At 35.4% G+C, this 18,742-nt stretch overlaps 2 protein-coding genes across 6 annotated transcripts; one reads left to right on the top strand and one right to left on the bottom strand.

Moving 5' to 3' along the window:
• Positions 1–1,045: 1,045 nt before the first annotated feature.
• LOC136343931 (PHD finger protein 21A-like) lies at positions 1,046–6,043 on the top strand. 2 transcript variants are annotated; one of them, XM_066290942.1, is made up of 9 exons: positions 1,046–1,516; positions 1,577–1,693; positions 2,200–2,673; positions 2,915–2,947; positions 3,035–3,103; positions 3,594–3,730; positions 4,804–5,056; positions 5,136–5,571; positions 5,628–6,043. In XM_066290942.1, the coding sequence occupies exons 3-9, from the start codon at positions 2,587–2,589 to the stop codon at positions 5,855–5,857; spliced, it is 1,245 nt and encodes a 414-aa protein (XP_066147039.1). In that variant the 5' UTR covers positions 1,046–1,516; positions 1,577–1,693; positions 2,200–2,586; the 3' UTR covers positions 5,858–6,043. The 2 variants fall into 2 exon arrangements, with proteins under 2 accessions (XP_066147039.1, XP_066147040.1); XM_066290943.1 differs by lacking the exons at positions 1,046–1,516; positions 1,577–1,693 and having other exon boundaries at positions 2,055–2,673.
• Positions 6,044–6,402: 359 nt separating this feature from the next.
• On the bottom strand, positions 6,403–18,479 carry LOC136343900 (monocarboxylate transporter 2). Of its 4 annotated transcripts, none has more exons than XM_066290899.1 (10): positions 18,273–18,478; positions 12,697–12,790; positions 12,374–12,644; positions 12,155–12,319; positions 11,980–12,101; positions 11,889–11,918; positions 10,560–10,826; positions 10,059–10,512; positions 8,333–8,524; positions 6,403–7,595 (listed from the first exon to the last, which is right to left on the bottom strand). In XM_066290899.1, exons 2-10 carry the CDS (start codon positions 12,775–12,777, stop codon positions 7,432–7,434), a joined length of 1,746 nt encoding a protein of 581 aa, XP_066146996.1. In that variant the 5' UTR covers positions 12,778–12,790; positions 18,273–18,478; the 3' UTR covers positions 6,403–7,431. The 4 variants fall into 4 exon arrangements, with proteins under 4 accessions (XP_066146996.1, XP_066146997.1, XP_066146998.1 ...); XM_066290900.1 differs by lacking the exon at positions 18,273–18,478 and adding an exon at positions 14,785–14,942; XM_066290902.1 differs by lacking the exon at positions 6,403–7,595 and adding an exon at positions 8,802–8,851 and having other exon boundaries at positions 8,391–8,524; positions 18,273–18,479.
• Between the last annotated feature and the right edge of the window lie 263 nt (positions 18,480–18,742).

Genomic DNA, 18,742 nt, shown 5'->3' on the forward strand with positions numbered 1-18,742 from the left:
TTTAATGAGAACATATATTTTTTTAATTAAAAAGACCTCTTGCTGTTTTGTTGCTCAAATAACCGTTTTAAAGACAAAAAATAAATTTTTATTCCTTTGCTTACAAAAAAATCGCCATAGGTGTAAAAGTGCAATTTTTTTTTAATTTAATAGAAGAAATTAATATCTTTTTTTTTGGTAAAAGTATAGGATATGAACACAAACATGTGTAAACATACCTTATAGCAAAATAATACTCTTCTTCCAAAGTATGCTTCCAGTAAATCCTAGGCCAATTATACATGTAGAAATTTTGGATGGTCGTAAGGACGCCGCTGGTGTGAGTGCAGATATTCTGCCTATTTCAAAACGTGCACATTTATCCCGCCATAGTGTGTTCTGAATTTCATGTCCTTATTTTGAACGGTTTTTGAAATATTTATAAAATGTAAAAAAAAGAAATAAAACAATATTTTGAAAACGAAGCGATTTCGGACCTAACTTTATTCGATTTAAATATTTATTTTTAGAAGCTCTACATTCGTTAAAAGTTTGTCGGCATGTTTATGAAATACCCTGTATGCCTTTATTATATTCGCATTATAGCGTAGAATTAAGGGTGTACTAACCCTGCATCTACTTATAAAACGAAATTATTCCAAAACTCTGCAACTTTACTATAGGTAATTAAATGTAGACATAGGTTCTATTTTTACGCAATTTCATAATATATACATCAAAATAATGATAAAGTTCCATTTAAAATTTTTAAGTTTTGAGTATTTTTCGATGTCCAAGTTGGCTCTATTTTTATAGACACCCTATAGAAAATATTAGACAAAACTTAGCAGCACATTAAAATAAAGATCATCTGCAGTATTGTGGCGAAAGAGAGTTACAAAATACTTTTACGTATGTTAACAATTTGCAATTTCGCAGAAATCTGCATCTATTACTTTTAACATTGAATTGCATATATCTTAAAAACCATTAATTCTAAGAAAGTCAATATATTAGTAAGCTTGTATTAAAACTGAACGATGAACTCAAAAATGCAATAATATATAGGGTGTCTCATTTAAAATAAGCAAGGAAGTGTCGACTTCCAGTACGACTGGAAGCGCGACGTGATAAAAAATATTTTAAATTAAGTCCACCCAAGGCTCTTACCATTAATCTTTCGTATTTTTCCCAGAACGTCTAATGGCGGTTCCTGGTGGGACACCCTGTACAATTGATTTTGTAATTATGGGCGACGTTAAGCGAAATTCAGTTTAATTGTTACAAATGTCTTAAAGAAAAATGTGAATAGCATTTCCAAAGTATTCTTTACAGAATCATGATGTTTCGTGTTTGCATCCACTGTAATACTGAACACGTGATGCATCATAACAATAAGAAACAGAATTCAAAACTATGCTAAAGTTAAGATGACGCTCAAAAGAAAAGAAAAAGTATTTTGATTTACGAGTGCTGTCCGCACAACGTTGTAAAACCATAAAAAGGGTCTCCTGACTGATAGCTCAATAAATATCAGGTATATATTCCTTTAAGATTGTATGCATAATAAAACTATTTAATTCTATTGTAAATTTAGGACCTTCTTACCTGTCTACTTTGACTGTAAATTTAGGCAAGTGCCTAGAAAATCCGGATAGTGATGGGTATTCAGTCTCTTTTTGGGTGTTAGTAGTACCAGAGCTTTTAACTGAAGGTGAGTTCTCTTAAGCTTTAACTGCCTAATTTCTAGTAAAAGTTTCAACAATAATAATGGGTGAAAATGAAAAAAGTGCTAAGTAGGTGTTGAAATATTAGAGGCTTCTCTTAGATAAATTTTTCTCTTATTAGTTGTCAATCGGACATTTGATGGTACGTAGTAAATTGCTTAATCAACGCGCTACGTTCGCGTTTCACCGCTTACTGCGGCTTTCTTTTAATGATCACCCCATACAATAGCTTTATTCCAACAGGAAAAAACCCGATTCCGGTTCATCAAAAAGAGTCAGTGTTATGTGCAAGCAGTTTCTACTGGTGTTCTGCGCAGATTTCTGCCGGTCCGGAATCGGTTTACTTCTTTGTTGCGACGGAGCTAATAAGTGCACTTACAATTATCGATAATTTTTTGGAAGTCATAAAGTTACTTTCGCTGCACTAATTGTAGTTAAGAGAATTAATTTAATGAATTGAATTCTTGAATCCTGATTGTAATATCTATTTCAGTTTGTCTCGGCATCGCTAGGGTGACCAGATGCTAGTGATTAGTTCAGTGTAAGAAAAAGATAAATCCAGTACTGTGCTGTCGAAGTTTGACAGATGAGTGGAATTCTCGAGTTAAACTCATTTATAATTGTGTGATTTGAGTAAACCTACGCTCCGCGCTTATCAAACTGCATCAAAACTTGCGTATTTATCGAATTTTATTTGTGAACAAGTTCGCATCAGCGTCAGCGTGCGCCGGTTCGCTCCACTCTCTCTCTCTCTCTCTCATCGTTGTTCGGCAAAGTACCCGGCCAAGAATTCCCGTGTAGTTTCTTGGTTGCGGAAATAGGAAATTCCGGGCTTACAGAAATCGGTCGCGAAAGGTGTCTTTAATTCAAAAACGATAAAATGCACTGCCTGGAGATTTCTAAAGAGTTGAGGAATGACATTGAAGTTAATCAACTTCAGTTACAAGACGCTATTCGTAATCATCAGGTAAGTTTTCCAGTTTCGTAATTTGTGCTGCACGTGGGTGGATTTGTTGGCCTTGTCCGTGGCACGGGCGACAGCCTTAGCGAGAACAGAGACAGACAATCTGGCCCGCGTGGAGTTCGTCGTTTTGGGGGATGTTTGTGAAATTTTTATTAAAAAAGCAAAAACTTTGGATTTTAAATTTGGCTTTGTCTCCAATTCTTCAAGATTTCCACGGGACTAATTTAGTTTTCATTATTTATAGGCTTTAATTGGCAAAGCAGAGGGGTTTCCGGAGGTAAGTGTCCCTTCGTTTTAATAAATAATTTAGCACCTCAGGTACCCCCTAAACTTAAAATGAACTTTTCCTTTCTCTGTTTTGCAGGATAAAGAAAACATACTTGAAGAAGTTAAATTGGTGGAGCAGAAAATCACGCTAATTGGACATCGTCAGGTAAACTTAAGAAAAACTTAACCTACTTCTCATTAAACTAGAAAAACTATTTAAGAGGCGCTTCATAACGTTTTATCTGGGAGGGGCTCCAGAGAAGGAAATTAAGAGAATATTTCTTTTTTTAAAATATTTTAAAAATTTTTATCAGAAAGTTTCAAGATCACTAAGTCAAGTACTTCTTAGTGACCCCAACTTACTCAGCTCTAATATATTAATATATATTAAACATTTACAATTCACATATGGACATAGACTTACTCGAGTAACTTTCTGAAGAAACTTTATGATTTACATAGTACATTTAGACAATAAATATTAAACTTCACATATGATATAAAGGTGCTATTAATATTATATATCTGTACTCTGCTCATTGTCGAGTCTGCTCAAACCTCATATCATAAATATAAAATAAATTTAGTTTAACTTAATAATTAAAAAATCTGATCTCATTTTTATTTTATTATAATTTTTGTTTTTTGATGTTCAGAAAGATCTTCTTGAAAAGCTTCGAGAAGGATATACTGCTTCCCAGCAATGCCTGAAAAGCAATGTTCTCCATGATGCCTTGAATGAACGTAAATTTAACTTATCAACATCTCTCAACAGAGCAAGGAAGCAAAATTTGTAAGTTTCTACTTTTGTAACTTTTTGGTTCAGTTCTATGGCTGTGAGATGCATTTGCATTATCATAACCACTCAGCAAATAACAGAAGGTACAAGATACAGATTGGGGTTATTTTTGCACTTGTTATATTACATATGAAAACATTTGCATTATCACTGGATATATTATATATATGAATGAATGATACGATAATGTCTCAAAAAATCCAAAAGTATTTTAACCGAACAAGGAATTAAATTTTTTAAAATTAAGTTCTCTTTAGCACAACACAAGAAAAGTGGTGGGTAGTAAAAAGGGTTTTGCCCAGTGAAAAAAACATTTTGTATATTTAAAAATAATTTTGACATGTCAGGCTGTGTTAACAACCAACACGAATAATGGTAAAAATTTCGTTCTATTACATATTTCCAAAACTAGATTAACTGTGTGGAAAATACTAGAAAAAATATATAAAAATATAATGGAATTAAACTTTAACACCCTGGACCTTAAATACTAAAAGTTTTTCCTTAGTTAGCCTTTAAGCTCAAATAAAGCTCTCCAGTGAATGCCAGAGTTCTAATATACATTTTCTGACCCTGTACATTGAGACATTAAAACGTACAAAATGGCTATCTCGGTTTCATTCTCAATAAGGAGCCTGAGATCTAATCTCATATGGCATAGCAAACTCGGTTATCAGAGTGATCAAGTATACTGACTTACTTTTTCCTTATCATTGTAAAAGATTAAGAAAAAATTAGAATAATATTTTAGGGCATATTTCTACTAATCTGCCTAAATGTTCCGTTTGAAACTTTGAAAAACTCTCTTTAGTCTTAAAGTGGAAATAAAAGTGTCTTCACCAATCTTTACTGAAGGTTCCCTTCTTTAAAAGACTCTCCTTCAACAGAGGCATTTAAGGATGGTAACTCTCAAATCATACGAGCATAAGATGCAATTTTAACCCTCGATTTTCCCAAACGATATAGTATGCTTTTGTTGATCTTTCTCAACAACAGCCAGTAGATCTAAGTTTTCAACATTCACGTACAGCCACAAATAAAAATATTTATCATTTTAAATATTTCAGTTCTCACCATTCGTCCCGCAGCAATTCTCCTCAAGATGATTTGGAGTGTAAGTTTCTTCCCCCCCAATCTCCACCAGAGGAATTTCTTCCCACCAAACCTCATGATCTCGTACAAGGAGCTTTTCTTGCCAACTTCGGTCTGGTCACTTACGAGGTTTATGGCGAGCTGATTAATAGAAAGAGGGCGGAAAGAAAACGCAGGAGTACCGCCAACCCTCAGTTTCTTTATTTAAGGGATATGGGAGCTCCAGTGGTAAGTTTTAAATTCTCAATTATATATTTAAACCAGACATTTGAACGAAAGAACTAATTTGAACTTTTGACCGTTTCAGAAAAGAAAAAGAAGACATTTTTTAGCACGTCCACCATCGCCTCCTAATACACGCGGGCGAAAAAGGCAAGAATTAGCAATTATGAGCTCCTCTAAGGCTGTTAACCATAACGGAAATTATGGACACAAAGCTGAGTTTAAACCCATCACTCGATATCCGAATTTGCCAAGCGAATTGGTAATAGAGGGTGTCAGTTCAGGCAGTTCCTCTCCAGATTCTAGCCAATGCCTAGTTTGCAAGCAACCAGGGGTCTTATCCATATGCTCACAATGTTCCAATGGGTTTCATATGAGTTGCCACAATCGCCCATTTTCCAGAATTCCGACTGAGTGCCCCAAGTGCCTTGGAAAAGCTTATACTGGTCGTAACTCTGCCAGCAGTAGTTCCAATAATAGTTCTTCGCGGATGTCCTATGTCAGCCCCACTGAGCTTGCAGGTAAGCGTTCTTAAACATAATTTTTATTACCTAATCTAACATACTAATCGATTTAGAGAAAGTTAACTTGAAGCAAGAACTCGAAGAAAAACATAAAGAATTGCTGGCGGAAGTAACTCAGCTTCAAAACTGTCATTCTGAGCTAACCATTTCAGTCAAGGAGCAAGCAGCTGCAGGAGAGCAGTTGAAGATGAGCATCCAGGAAACTGAGACAAAAATCGCCAAGCTGATAAATGTTATTGAAACCATAAAAAACACCCCCGTCCCAGAAACAAGTAGTTCTTAATGTCGTTAGTTACATATTACTTATATTGAGTTGTGGTCGTTTGTCAGACAAACAGCAATTTTTAATTAAGCGACTGATATAAAATAGCAAAATATTTTTAATTTTAATGTACTTTTAAGGATTGCGTCTAAATTAATAGAAAATGTAATTTTTGTACTTTGTAATTAGAATAAAATAATTTTCTGACATGTGTCTCTTAATATAACAAAAAAGCACTTTAGGTGAGCTCGCAGAAGAAGCATTTGATGATACTTCGTTGATCCCACCGTTCTTCTGCATCCTCATAAAGAGAAGATTTTTTGCTAGGTGCAATAAGTCTATAGCAAAACCACTCTAGCTCCTAGCCGATTAGATCAGTCCAACCCGATTAAATGCGTGTACTCTTGACTCATTAATTTATGAGCAAAGCAGCACAAATTACAACACATTTGTTTATCAAAACGTATCAGAGCTTCCAATAACGGAAAAAGGAAGTACCAGTAATATCGTACATTGAAGAAAATTGGTTCTATTTTTGGGTTCTAGGGAACAAATAAAACTCTTCGTTTAATAAAAAATCAATATTCATAATTTGCTCTAATTGTTATGATCATCAATTAAAGTTTAATACAATACCTTCATAAGTTAACATATATGTATTTCAGGCGAGACTGAAATTTGGGCGGTTTTCTATGTATCAAGAAGTATTTACAACGCACACAAACTTAAAAACTATATATATACACACATAACTAAGTAAGATCAATAGAAACTCAAATATCAGTCTCGGCATAATTTAATACTTAATAAATGCTTCAATGAAGGTCAGATTTTTTATTTTTATTACAAAAATGACCTTAGAGAAAATTGCTCTGGTACAAAATCCAGTAAGAGTAAAGTCTTGAAAAGAAAGTTTATAAATATCAATTTAGATACCGAAAGAAATGTTTTTATATTAGTTTACAACCCTGTAAAGAGTATTATTTTAAATTCATTTAAATAAGTACTAACAAAGAGGCACGAGGCTCCAAAAATCAGTAATAGCTCAAATTTTAAAGAACTTGTGGTTCAAAATGGAGTCTCAAAGATGCAAATATGCCGCGAGTCTTGCTTAGTAGTTAGATATCAATTATAGAGAAATGCTGATGTTTCTCAAGATTCAGTCTTTTGGTTAATATCTGCTGAACCTATTAATGTATTTATTGTTTTATATTTTGTTCACTTTCAAGTTTGTGGGGGAAAAATATTTTCCACAGATGTGCAAATTTTTTCGAAATTTTTGAAAATAAAAAGGTCTACACCACCTATTAATCTCGTACAGATGCATGCAAAAACTGGCAGTTATAAGTACTTTGGCACAGTCCCACGGACCGGAATGATCATTTTTCAGAGCTGAAACTGTTTTGCACACACCTGCAGATCTACACCCTAACTGCGACCCCATCTTCGCCATAGAAGTTCCGCTTTCTTTTTGGAAACCCCCCAAAACATCAAACCGGCCTAAACGACTAAAATAAACCGACCGATAAAGCATCGATTCATATCGAACGAATCGACGCTGTATCGATTGACGTGTTCTAGTCGAGGTCTGTTTGTCATGTGTTGGTGGTGTCAGTATCTGACTTTTCCGATTCGGCTGTTCTATTGCGACAATACAGAATGCAGTACTCGATACTCCAGGCTAAAACGCAGGTCATGATCAAGCAGGTCTGAGAATGAAGACAGATGGGGTAGCTGGCAGTAGCGTCTCGAATTTTGCCTAAAACCAAATTGAGAAAGAGTTAATCGAGGGATACTGAGTAAGGTTATCGAAAAGGTCGAAAACAGACGTCTAGGGCAAATTGCTTATGTCTTGGCTAGTTTAATTGCAAACTAATTTCTGTATAAACGTAGAATTAGAGTCTAGGCATTGAGCGAATTCTTGGTTTCTATGTAAACTGGGTTGGTGTTAAGTTTAACAACGCATTAATAATTTGACTTTGAGCCCCTGTTATTAGAAATAGGTTTGAAAAAACTTGCTTCACCTAAACTTGACCTCATTAAATTTTAACATCCATAATAAATGTATTGTTGTCACAATAACAGTAAATGGGAGTAATAGATGTAGAAATAAACAAAACATCTAATGGTTAAGGTGCACATACTTCAAACAAAGTAACTACGCATGCGCCTAAAATAATATAACACATTGCACTCCCTGACTTAGCAGTTTTACCCCTCAACAAATCATTTTTTTCTGGGAGAACACCATCGCTCATAACATACCGTATTTTCTCCCATGCTACAAAGCTGTTTTCACTGTAACTTGAATCAGTATGTCTGTTACATGTTTTTGACATGTAAGTTATCATACTCTTTTTCCATTTGTGAGTAGGTAAGTTACAACAGACACTTTGAAGCGAGCAAAACTGTTACAAAACCTATCAAGCCAAGATTTCTGTGCCTCACTTACTCTTAATTTTGCGTTTCTTTAGACACATTTTCAAAAATTCTTACCTAATATTGGCCCCATTGTAACCACAAACAATCCCTTGCCGACATTATGCAAACCAAAGGCTGCAGGTAGCTTCTCCAAGGTGGCATATTCGGAGATGGTTATGGCGAAGTTAATCAGAGCGGCACCCCTGACAAAACCAGCAATTACCAGCCAAACTAATATCCAAACGTAATCTGTTTGGTGGGCCAGAACTGAAAAAATCAGAAACTGCGGTTCAGTGGCTGCAAATGACTCTCGCGTGTCTCAGTTGTGGAGAAAGGTTCCGTGCCAGCCAGTTGTTACTGCCATTCTCCGGGCCATATGCGCATAAAACCGTCAAGAGGGGGCCGCGGCCCACAAGAAAATGACAGTAAGCGCCTGGGATTTGGGTATAGACGCATTAAATTAGTGATGAACAAGCGAAATGTTGGCCGAGATAAAATCAAAGAACAATACTAGAAATAGGCCTTAATAAATATTAAAGCTTACTTTTCTCGTGAAGTGTCACCATTACCTATGTCATGCTGGCTCCGAATTAGCTGCCAATAAAAATCATACATTGGATTAGAACACATCAACAATTTGCAACGTGGGTCAAACAATAATGCACTGACCACTGAAGAGATTTTATTTACTTAGGTTGTGATGGATTACTGACACTTCTTCATTGTTAGCTTCAGCGCTAAACCCAAAAGACAAATACGATATGTTTATATCAGATGGGATGTGATGGATAATTAAAAAACATCAAGATGAAACGGGTCTTTAAAGCACCAAAAGTTATATGGAGATATTTTTAATTTAGAATTACGAGTGTTGTTAACATCCCTTCCATATAAGATTATTTAATTATACGTATAGATTATAATTAGGAAAAATCTGAAAAAATATATGTAAAAACGACTTCAATAAGCCATAAACGCGTGGTTACCAACGATTTAAAAGAACAAACATTCTATGCAAAGTGAGCCGATTTCTTGACAAGAAGGAGAATGCCATTTATATTAATATCTCTTAAAACTTTCCATTTATCGCCAAATGCGTCATGCGTTGGAGTAATCGGCGCCTATAAAACTTAATTTGTCATGGTGACGTCACTTTCTCCTACTCCATCGCCATGGATTAGTGTCTTATTTGGTAAAAAGGCCGCAAGACTATAAAAACAATAATAATGTTTACAAATATTCGGCATAATTTCTGCTTAGTGGGTCTTTCAAATTAAATTTTAGAAAAATTTTGTCAAAATTGCAGGTCATCAAAAATCGAATAATCACTAAATTAAAAACAGGCAAAATTATCTTTTAAACCTTTTTAAGTTCTTATAGCAGTATACAGAATATCCTAAATTTAGCTCTCAATAGGCGAGTCCAAAAATGAGTACAATCGAAAGTGCCGCCATATCGAGCATACTTCAGTTCACTGTATTCCCATCGACTTTACAATTTTCAGTTTTTTCCTTATTACACTTGTTCTATAATCAATCGAGGCAAAGGAAGACCACCCTGCATACTATTGCGGACCATTTAAAACGATTTGCGAGCTTTAGATAAAAATCATTTGATATTAAAATAAAACAGATTGCGGAAATAAGTATGAAGTATGGCACGTAACTTTCCAGATTCTGAGAAGTTATGGATTGTGCAAAATTATCATTAAAACCTCTTGCCAATACTTTTAAATGGCTCAAGCAGCAGGAAAAAGCTCAATTGTAAAGAAAACTATAAGAAGCGAAACACAAACCCTTACTTGATCGGCAGAGTCCCAAAAAGAAAATTCCAGACATGAACAAAGTTCTCTTGGATACGTCCAATCGGTCGCATATCGGTGGCAAAATCAGCCTGGCTAGAATGTCTGTGAAAGCTTGAACTGACAAAAAGAGTGCCACATCCGTCTTGTCATAGCCGATGGATTTGAAAAAGAACGGCATCACCATCTTAAAATTTTGCTCGGCCACGTAGAACACCGACAATCCGAAAACCAAGTTGAGATAAGTCGGGTCTTGCAACAGATCGAAATCCATGAATTTCACCAGTCTCTGCCACGAGGTTTTCTTCTGCTCTTCCTGTACTTTTAGAGGCTCCTTTTGCAACTCTTTTATGACCTTATTTTGCGATGAAAATTGCACTCCTGGATAGCTCAAATTGCGCCGCAGTCGGCTCGGATGGTTGTCTCCTGATGATATTTCGGGGGAATCTGGAGGCTATTTAAAAAATTATCGACCTTCCTTCAGCAAAAATTTTTACTTACATCAATGGCTAACTGAATACTTGACCCTGTGAAATCCAGTCGAGAATAGCTGTCCATTATCGATTCTTTAGAGGTCCTGCGGCGCCCCGCCTTATTACCAGCGAAGCTCATTGTCGAGAAGTTTCTAGGGAAAGTGGATTTTCTGGTCAGGCCTCCAGCTTTGAGTTCCTCGAATGTTTTCACCACTAAATGGTTGGAGATGAGTTTGTTGACTTCTTCCTGCTCTGCCTCCTCTTCCTCTCCATCTTCTTTAATTGTTTCCATTTCCTATAGAGATATTGCGTTATGCAGGACCCGCGCTGAAGTTGTGGACATGCAGAAGTGTATATTAGGTAGTTTATGGATATATCTAATTCCTAACTACTTGGGGTAAGAGGTAAGCAATCATGGCTATCATATTGCCGTTTTAAGAGGTATTCAAAAGCTGAAACATCGCTGCAAATCCCGAGTAACGATATTTTACAGATGAACAACTACATGATAAAATAGCAATTAGGAAGGTTTTAAATCAACACAGAGTGTAACATATCATTATGGAGATATTTCAGGAAGCGATAGGATTCTGCAAAGTAATAAAATAAATTCTAATAAGCTCATGGTTAAAAACTATCATTTTTCGTAACTGAGACGGATGATCCTTTTTGCAAATTCTACAAAAACAGTGAAAAATACGAAAATACTGTAAAAGACCGAAAAGCTAAAGAATTGAAAGTACTTAAATTTGATATCAGAATTCATACATGGTGTTTCAAAAAAATGTGCAAAACATAAAATAATACATGGTTCGAAAGACAACGCCCTATATATGACTACCGACGATTTTAACATTTTGTTGTAGATAATCTTAAAGCAAATAGGCGGATGAAATTTAATTCAAGGTATACATGAGGATAACGCAAAATATGAGAAAAAATATGAAATTTTGCGACCCTGTCTATCGAGAATGGTGCGTTTTTATCCATGGATTTATCAGCATTTTTTTAAAATGGTCTTGCGGAGTACTATCTCCCTCTGAAATATTTTCATGATATACTATACCATGTGTGTTGGAATTAATTTGAACTTACTCCTGTAAATTGATTTCGTATATCGACAAAGTCATGGGGTTTGAACTTAATCGAAGCTTAAACATAGGAATGAGTATACAATTTACGCAGGTGAATAACATGCAGGAACTGTAAATTCGTCCACTAAACTAATTTCTGGACTTCAAAACTACCGATGAAATCGAGATTTTTTCAGTTTTGCTTCTATACTTGATTTTTTACTTTGCACGACAATGCATACTCGGTAAGATAATAATTGACATGCTTTCATTGAAATCTTTACCTCGCTAGACGCAAAGAAGAAATGTATTCTCTGCGGCAAAGAACAAGAACGTTTAATTTCATTTCATAATTACCCTAAAGTCAAGCTTTACCTGCTTGTATTCGCCATCTTCAATGCATTTTTCATCGGGGACGAAATGCCATTTGGCTGGTTGCAGTAAAATCGAACCGACTAATGAGTTTAGGGCGAAGCCCCCCAATAAAAATATGGCACCTAAAACCGCAATTGGGAAAAGACCAGAAAATTCTCCTCGAAAATAATTTTACCTCGAAATCCAAATTCATCTAATAGAAGTGTGACGGCTTGGGGCATTAACATCATTCCAAATGCAGTTCCAGCTAATGAGTAACCTATAGCTTGTCCTCGGCGCTTCAGAAAGTAGTTGTTTAGTGCCACGAATGTTGCTGAAGCAGTTAAACCCACTCCCAAACCTGTACAAAAATACACATTTGTATCCAGTAACTGGAAAATCAAGTTATAGCTACCATTGATAATACTGTAAGTTACGATTATATGGGCCATGCTAGATGCCCAGCTGGTCATTATCAGTCCACTGGCAACCAGGATGGAACCGGCCAGTGAAACTTTACGGTAGGAAAAGGTTCGGATCAATGGGCCCACAAACAATCCGGAGAAGTTGATCAGTGCGTCGAGGGTGCTCATGATGACTGCCGCCCCCGTGGTTTCTACGCCTAAGTTGCTGAGTAAGTCGCCGAAAAGAAGTCCAAATGATTGTTCTATTGATCTTGTACAGAGCTGAAAATGTTTATGGAACAAAAACCCGTATTGCAGTTTATTTATGACTTACATTAACAGCGCTAACCCCAATAACCACAATCCACCCCCATCCTCCGTCTGGTGGCACGAGCTTCTTATTTTCCATAAACATGGTACTAAATTATCTAAAATTGGGAACCAAAATCATTATTGGAAAAACTAAAAAGCTTATCGTTGTTTAGAACACGAAGTTATTGTAAAATTTCAAGGTTAAACAATCAAGCGATTTATGGAAATATCGATTTATAGGGTCCCATTGTTTTCTATATTTTTCCATACCCCTCACAAAAAAATTATATTACAAACTGCTCGATAGAATTTGACCTTTTTTCTCACGTTAATATCCAGATTGGTCTTTTGTAACTAATTATAAACAGCCGGCATCACATAAAGGCGTAGAACTACGTAGAATGTGAGATAAAATGCTTATTGATGGGACCGCAATAATGAAGGTCGAGTAATTTGTAAATAACCACGTTTATAGGGAGGTACTTCAGAAACTTTCCTAGTACGGTTTTTTTCATATTAAGTATTAAAATAAAATAAACAAATACATTAGCACCAAAATTTATTGCTACTACTTATATTTTCACCTCCTCCATCTCAAATCAGAATATTTGCGCTCTTTATCAACAAGGAATCACTCCCCGAATTTTTTAGTCCTGACTTGTACCCTGTGAGCCAATACAGGTGTGTAAGGTTCAAGCCTCAGTTTTAGTAGACCTTGCACCTACCTGACACTTAGTTACCATAGCAACGCGCCGGATGCAACGCTGCAAAGGCATTAAAAGTTTTTAGGTTTGGAGATTAAACGCAGATATCCCGTGAGATCACAATATTATTCGATATATTTTGGCCATAAATACAATAGTTCCATAAATCTTGGTTCATTGTTGCATTTAATGGCTAGATTAGGCACAATAACAATTTATTTTTATTGAGTACGCACTATTCCCCGTGGAATGTGATGATAGTTCGATTCAGCTGCGCTAAAAACCAGATTTTTAGTGGAAATTTAATCCTAAAATCACCAAGCCAAAGCGTGGTTCGCGTGTTTTTCAAATAAGAATTAAGCGTAATCGTTAATGCAGGAGACATTCAACCTTTCAAAATGCTTTCAGGGTTAATGGCTGCATAACATTATTCAATGAATCCCTAAAAACGTTTCCTAGATACCGTCGAAATTTTCATATAATTTGAATCAGACTTTGGAATTCAGCACCCACAGAAAACTAGATTGATGATGCAGACTTTTAGGTTTTCCCTTTTACATTCCTTCGGACAAAGAGACCAACTTTATACACAATAATCATGGCGATATAACGTTAAATTCACTACCATATGATGGATCGTTACTTCTGAGTTTAAGCCTAGTAAATAATCGAAGGTTAATTATTATCCATTCAGAAGTTACGTGTAGTCTATATTGAGTAACTGGATTCGTCTAAAATTAGAGCCCTCCAGGGTGCTTTTCATGCAACATTTGGCTTGAATGCACCGCCGGCCTTTGTAAATATTACCCTTTTTTACTCGATTTATGGAAATGGGAAATATCTGGGCTGGGTATTGTTTATCGATTCTAGATACATAATAAATTCTAAAGTAAACTGCAAATGTCTAAAGTGAGCATTATATAATGACACAGTTATCAATGGTTGTTCGAGATTAAAAGTCGAGTGTAATAATACGGATTTATTGGAATGCGCACAGAAAAATAAAATGTTAGAACAAGGCGTTTAGGGCTCAATTAGGTCAAGTTAAGGACTTCCTCAATTGTGACCCCTAAATGCAGGTTAAGGCGACGACCCTTCGTCCCGATCGATATTTCATCCCTCAGATATAAAGTACCAATGACGTTTGTGGATGGCATGGAAAATTTCCAGGGACAGAAAATCTGTTACATTAAAAATTGTGTTGTTATGAATAAAAATTTGCGTTTTTGGAATTTTAAAACAACATTTTTTTAACGTTTCTTATCATTAAGAAGAATTTGGAAAAATTTCAATGCAAGAAAATTTTCAATTCCTAACAGACAAAACTATGGACATTCCATAAACAACGAGCTACACCCTTAAAATCTCTACAAAAACTTGTATATTAAAAGGGGTGAAATACATACACATCTCACAGAGTGAGGTGGACTTCTCTTGGACGAAACAACTGATCAGACCGCGTATGACTGTTCTGTCTGTGTTCAGCTTAAAGCTCAAAAGCTGAGCAGACAGAGAACGGGACATCGATCGGTTAAGGCGGGTCATGTGACTGACACGCGCACGGCACGTGGACTATCCAGATCCACACCGTGCCAGAGGAGATACAGCTGACCTCGTCAAACTTGGATGGAAACGTGTGCCGTAGTTCACACGATAAGAATGTAATTATTAGTTTTTTTTATCTGATTTATTCACGCAATTTGAAATTTTTTTTTCAGAACCTAAAATTTTCTTACCGATTCAAACCGGTAAAATCTCAAACTGGAAATGGTTAAAGAGGATTATTTTGCAAAGATTTTATAAGCACTATTGATCTATCTATTCAGGCAGCAGTTTTATCAATAATTTGTGTGTCAACAAGTTTGCTGACATGTAGATCACTTCTGACGAGATCAATTTTCAATTAATTTTCAGAGCATCCTTCTGATAAGAATTTTTTTTGCACTTTAATAGCATTTCAAATCAAGGCGCGTTTACTGAATCAAAGACATCATAAGCCTGTAATTTAATAGGCCTTGCTCTTAGGTGACACTTCGTTTCCACGGCAACTCATTCTGTACGTTGCAGTCAAGGCCTATAAAGTTTTAGGTTTCGTCAAAACGTTGAAGGGGGTGGTCGTTGAAATCATAATAAGTCTGACTATAAATCTTTGTCCATTAGGGTATTTCATTGTTATGGATCATTCAAGTTCAAAGAAAATATATTTCGGATCGAGAGTGTCTTTGTTCACGTCGTGAAGTGTGCAGTCGTGATTAGGCTATATCAGAGTACGCTCCCGGAAACTGCACACTTGTGGTTCTATCGTCGGCAATACCCAAGATAGCCAACAAGCTCGTGAAAAGAAGAATAATATTTGTTTTTAAACATAAAATATGGAATAGGGGTTATTGAATCTTCTATTTATCCAGAGATGCGAACGATCCAATGGCTCAATTTTCGACGAGGTTCTATTTGAGGAGGAATAGCAGCAACAATATTGAGGCTGCATTGTGTGATAATTTTCAACGCTTTAGAATGTCTCAAGTATGCCAATTAGTGGGAGAGTATCGAGATTTATGGCCTCAGGGTGGTTTCTTTGGTCGTGCTTAAATAAAAAATCCAAACTGACAAGCAATGGACCTTGACAGAATCGACTTCATCAGGCAAATACCTGCTAGATTTCACAGCAATAAAAGAAAATGTTTCATTAGACCGAATGAGAATATCAATAAACAGAAAATTTTAGATAATTTTTAAAGACCTTTTTTACTTATCACCCATGTTCTAATAAGTTAATAACACAATAGAAATTGATTCTAATTAGTTAAAACTCTCATGGAATATTTACGATCGTTCAGAACTTGCTTTATAAAAAGTACGTGTTAAGAAATATCAAGGAAACCATGCTGAACAAATTAATTATTTTACAAAAATTATGCCACTTACAAGCATTCATTTAAATGTGATTAGTTCCTCCTTCCTGATACTACATAACTTACTTAAAACTTAAAATATAACTGTTCTTTTCTTTAAAAAAATTAATAACTTTCCTAATAGAATTGACATAAAAGGCTTCACTGAAAAGCAAATATTTCACTTTTAATATGAACAGGCCCGTGCCTTAATGTGGCCTTGCACGTGACTCACACTTCGTTGTCATGACACCTTGCACCATGAAATGCTGCAAAGGATCATAAACTTCCGGGCCCCCTCCCAGCGAAATAAAGTGGAAAAAATTAATTAACATCTTTATTGATGTTAACTAGTTCGTAATTTAATCACGAACGAATAATGAACAGCGATATTAAAATCTCAGATTAAATCGTACGGTTTTAAAATCACGTGCTTTATATAATACAATGATTGATATGGGTTATAAAAAATCACGGAGCTTTTGAGTGGCGGCTTTACTTGAGAATATTTCAGATACCAGTGCAAATGAAACCAAATTGTTGTATAATCCTGTATTTCGAATTATTAGTCGAGTTAGAAGCGAAGAATCGGGTCGGAGTACTCCAATTTTTTAATTAACGAGAATACAGTGGAGCACAAGAAATGCCTTTTTGCGGTGATACACTTGTGAAAAAGTGAATTTACCTAATTAATTAACAGGCCAAACTTTACGCAACGGCTTGAACTCAGTATTAAGTGATCATACAGGTTGTAACATATCATCATAGAGATATCTAGAGGGCAATAGTCTCTGCAAAATAATAAAAAAATACTGATAGAACTGTGGTCAAAAACGCACTATTTTCACGCACTATTTCAGTATACGGGGTGATAGGGTTTCATATTTTTTCTCATATTTCACGGTTTTCTCACTTGTGCCGTGAGTTAAATTTTTGAAAATACAAAATGTTAAAAATTTAAACAAAATTATTAAAATATCTGAAACTCAGCTATGGCACCCTAGATGACAAACCAAAATATGTAAAATAGATTTAACTTGCTCCGATGGATATTTTTGCAATTTTAAGAAAACTGCGATATGCCAAAAAGCTAAAGAATTGGAGAGGGAATTACAATTTGGTATCAGAATTCATACGGGGTGTTCCGAAAAAAAGGAACAAAGCATAAAATAGTACATCACCCAAAAACATAACATCCTGCAGGTGGCTCTCGGCGGTTTTAACATTTTGTTGTAGAGGGTCTAAAAGCAAATAGTATACGAAATATAAAATCTTTAACCCAAGGTCTATGTAAGAAACAATGTAAAACTCTGCCACCCTGTATATCGAAAATGGTGCGTTTTTGAACAAAGGTCTATTGGCATTTTTTTACAATTTTGCAAAATACTATCGCTCCCTCTAATATCTCCATGATAATATGTTGCACTCTATATACATACATATGGTTATACGCACTATAAACAATACAACCATTAATATAAATATATAAGATATTAGTCAGTGTGGGGTTTTCTATACCCGTTTGGTTTTATTGATTATTTTTATTTCATGATATGACCTCCATGTCTCAAACCTCAATTACAATTCGAACAAGTATCGTTAATTTGCACGCGTTAATCATTACTTACAATCGCCTAATAGAATTCTGTGTAAAAAACCGTTGCCACGATTTTGGCTATTTGCCGCTGTGAGTAATCCTATGAAAAAATCATTAACAAACATCTTCATATGGAGTTAATCCATTCACATGTGGAGGGCACTTAGCTTGAAGAAATGTGGTTCAATGTTGCGCCACTTTAGTGTTTCGCAACACTGCACGACATATTTCGAAAAGAATGAAATTGAAATTGAATCAAATTGCAAATTACGAGTTAAGTAATAAAATGGAATTGATGGATACTACACTTAATCTTAGCGATTGTTTGCGTTGGTCTTTTACATATATAAACTTTGGCCAATGTTACCGTGAATAACTCAATAAACGATTCTTACTCTATGCTTACCTTTATATTTATATTGAGCTAGTTTGAATATCACAGACAGTAAATAAGTACTCCGTTTGAACTTAAAACTAACTGGCCATCAAATAGGGAAAATTAAGAGTAATTTTGCGACAGTATCATTGTTGTGAGACAAGAGGACAACGGCAGGCGTACGACCATCGTACTTCCTCCAACGAATAACGTGCTAAAGCAACTGCTTTGTAATTTACAGGCACGATTTGTTCGGAAATGTAGTACTGGAGGGATACTGTCGTTTAAGTATACGTTTAGTCCGGGTATATAATATTCACGGAAGTTCATACCTACCTGATTTCTGAAGCTTCGTCTTTTATCTTTCTTCTCTTAACATCCCTTTTGTCAAAAAAGTTTTAAAGCAGATGCAGGTTTATAGTTAAAATTAAAATTTCTTTGCAGCTAAAAACATATAAAGGAATATAACGACTCTCTGACTAAGATACGGCAATTTTTTT

This window comes from Euwallacea fornicatus, chromosome 16 (assembly GCF_040115645.1).
Source record: "Euwallacea fornicatus isolate EFF26 chromosome 16, ASM4011564v1, whole genome shotgun sequence".
In the NCBI taxonomy this organism is placed as follows: Eukaryota; Metazoa; Arthropoda; class Insecta; order Coleoptera; family Curculionidae; genus Euwallacea; species Euwallacea fornicatus.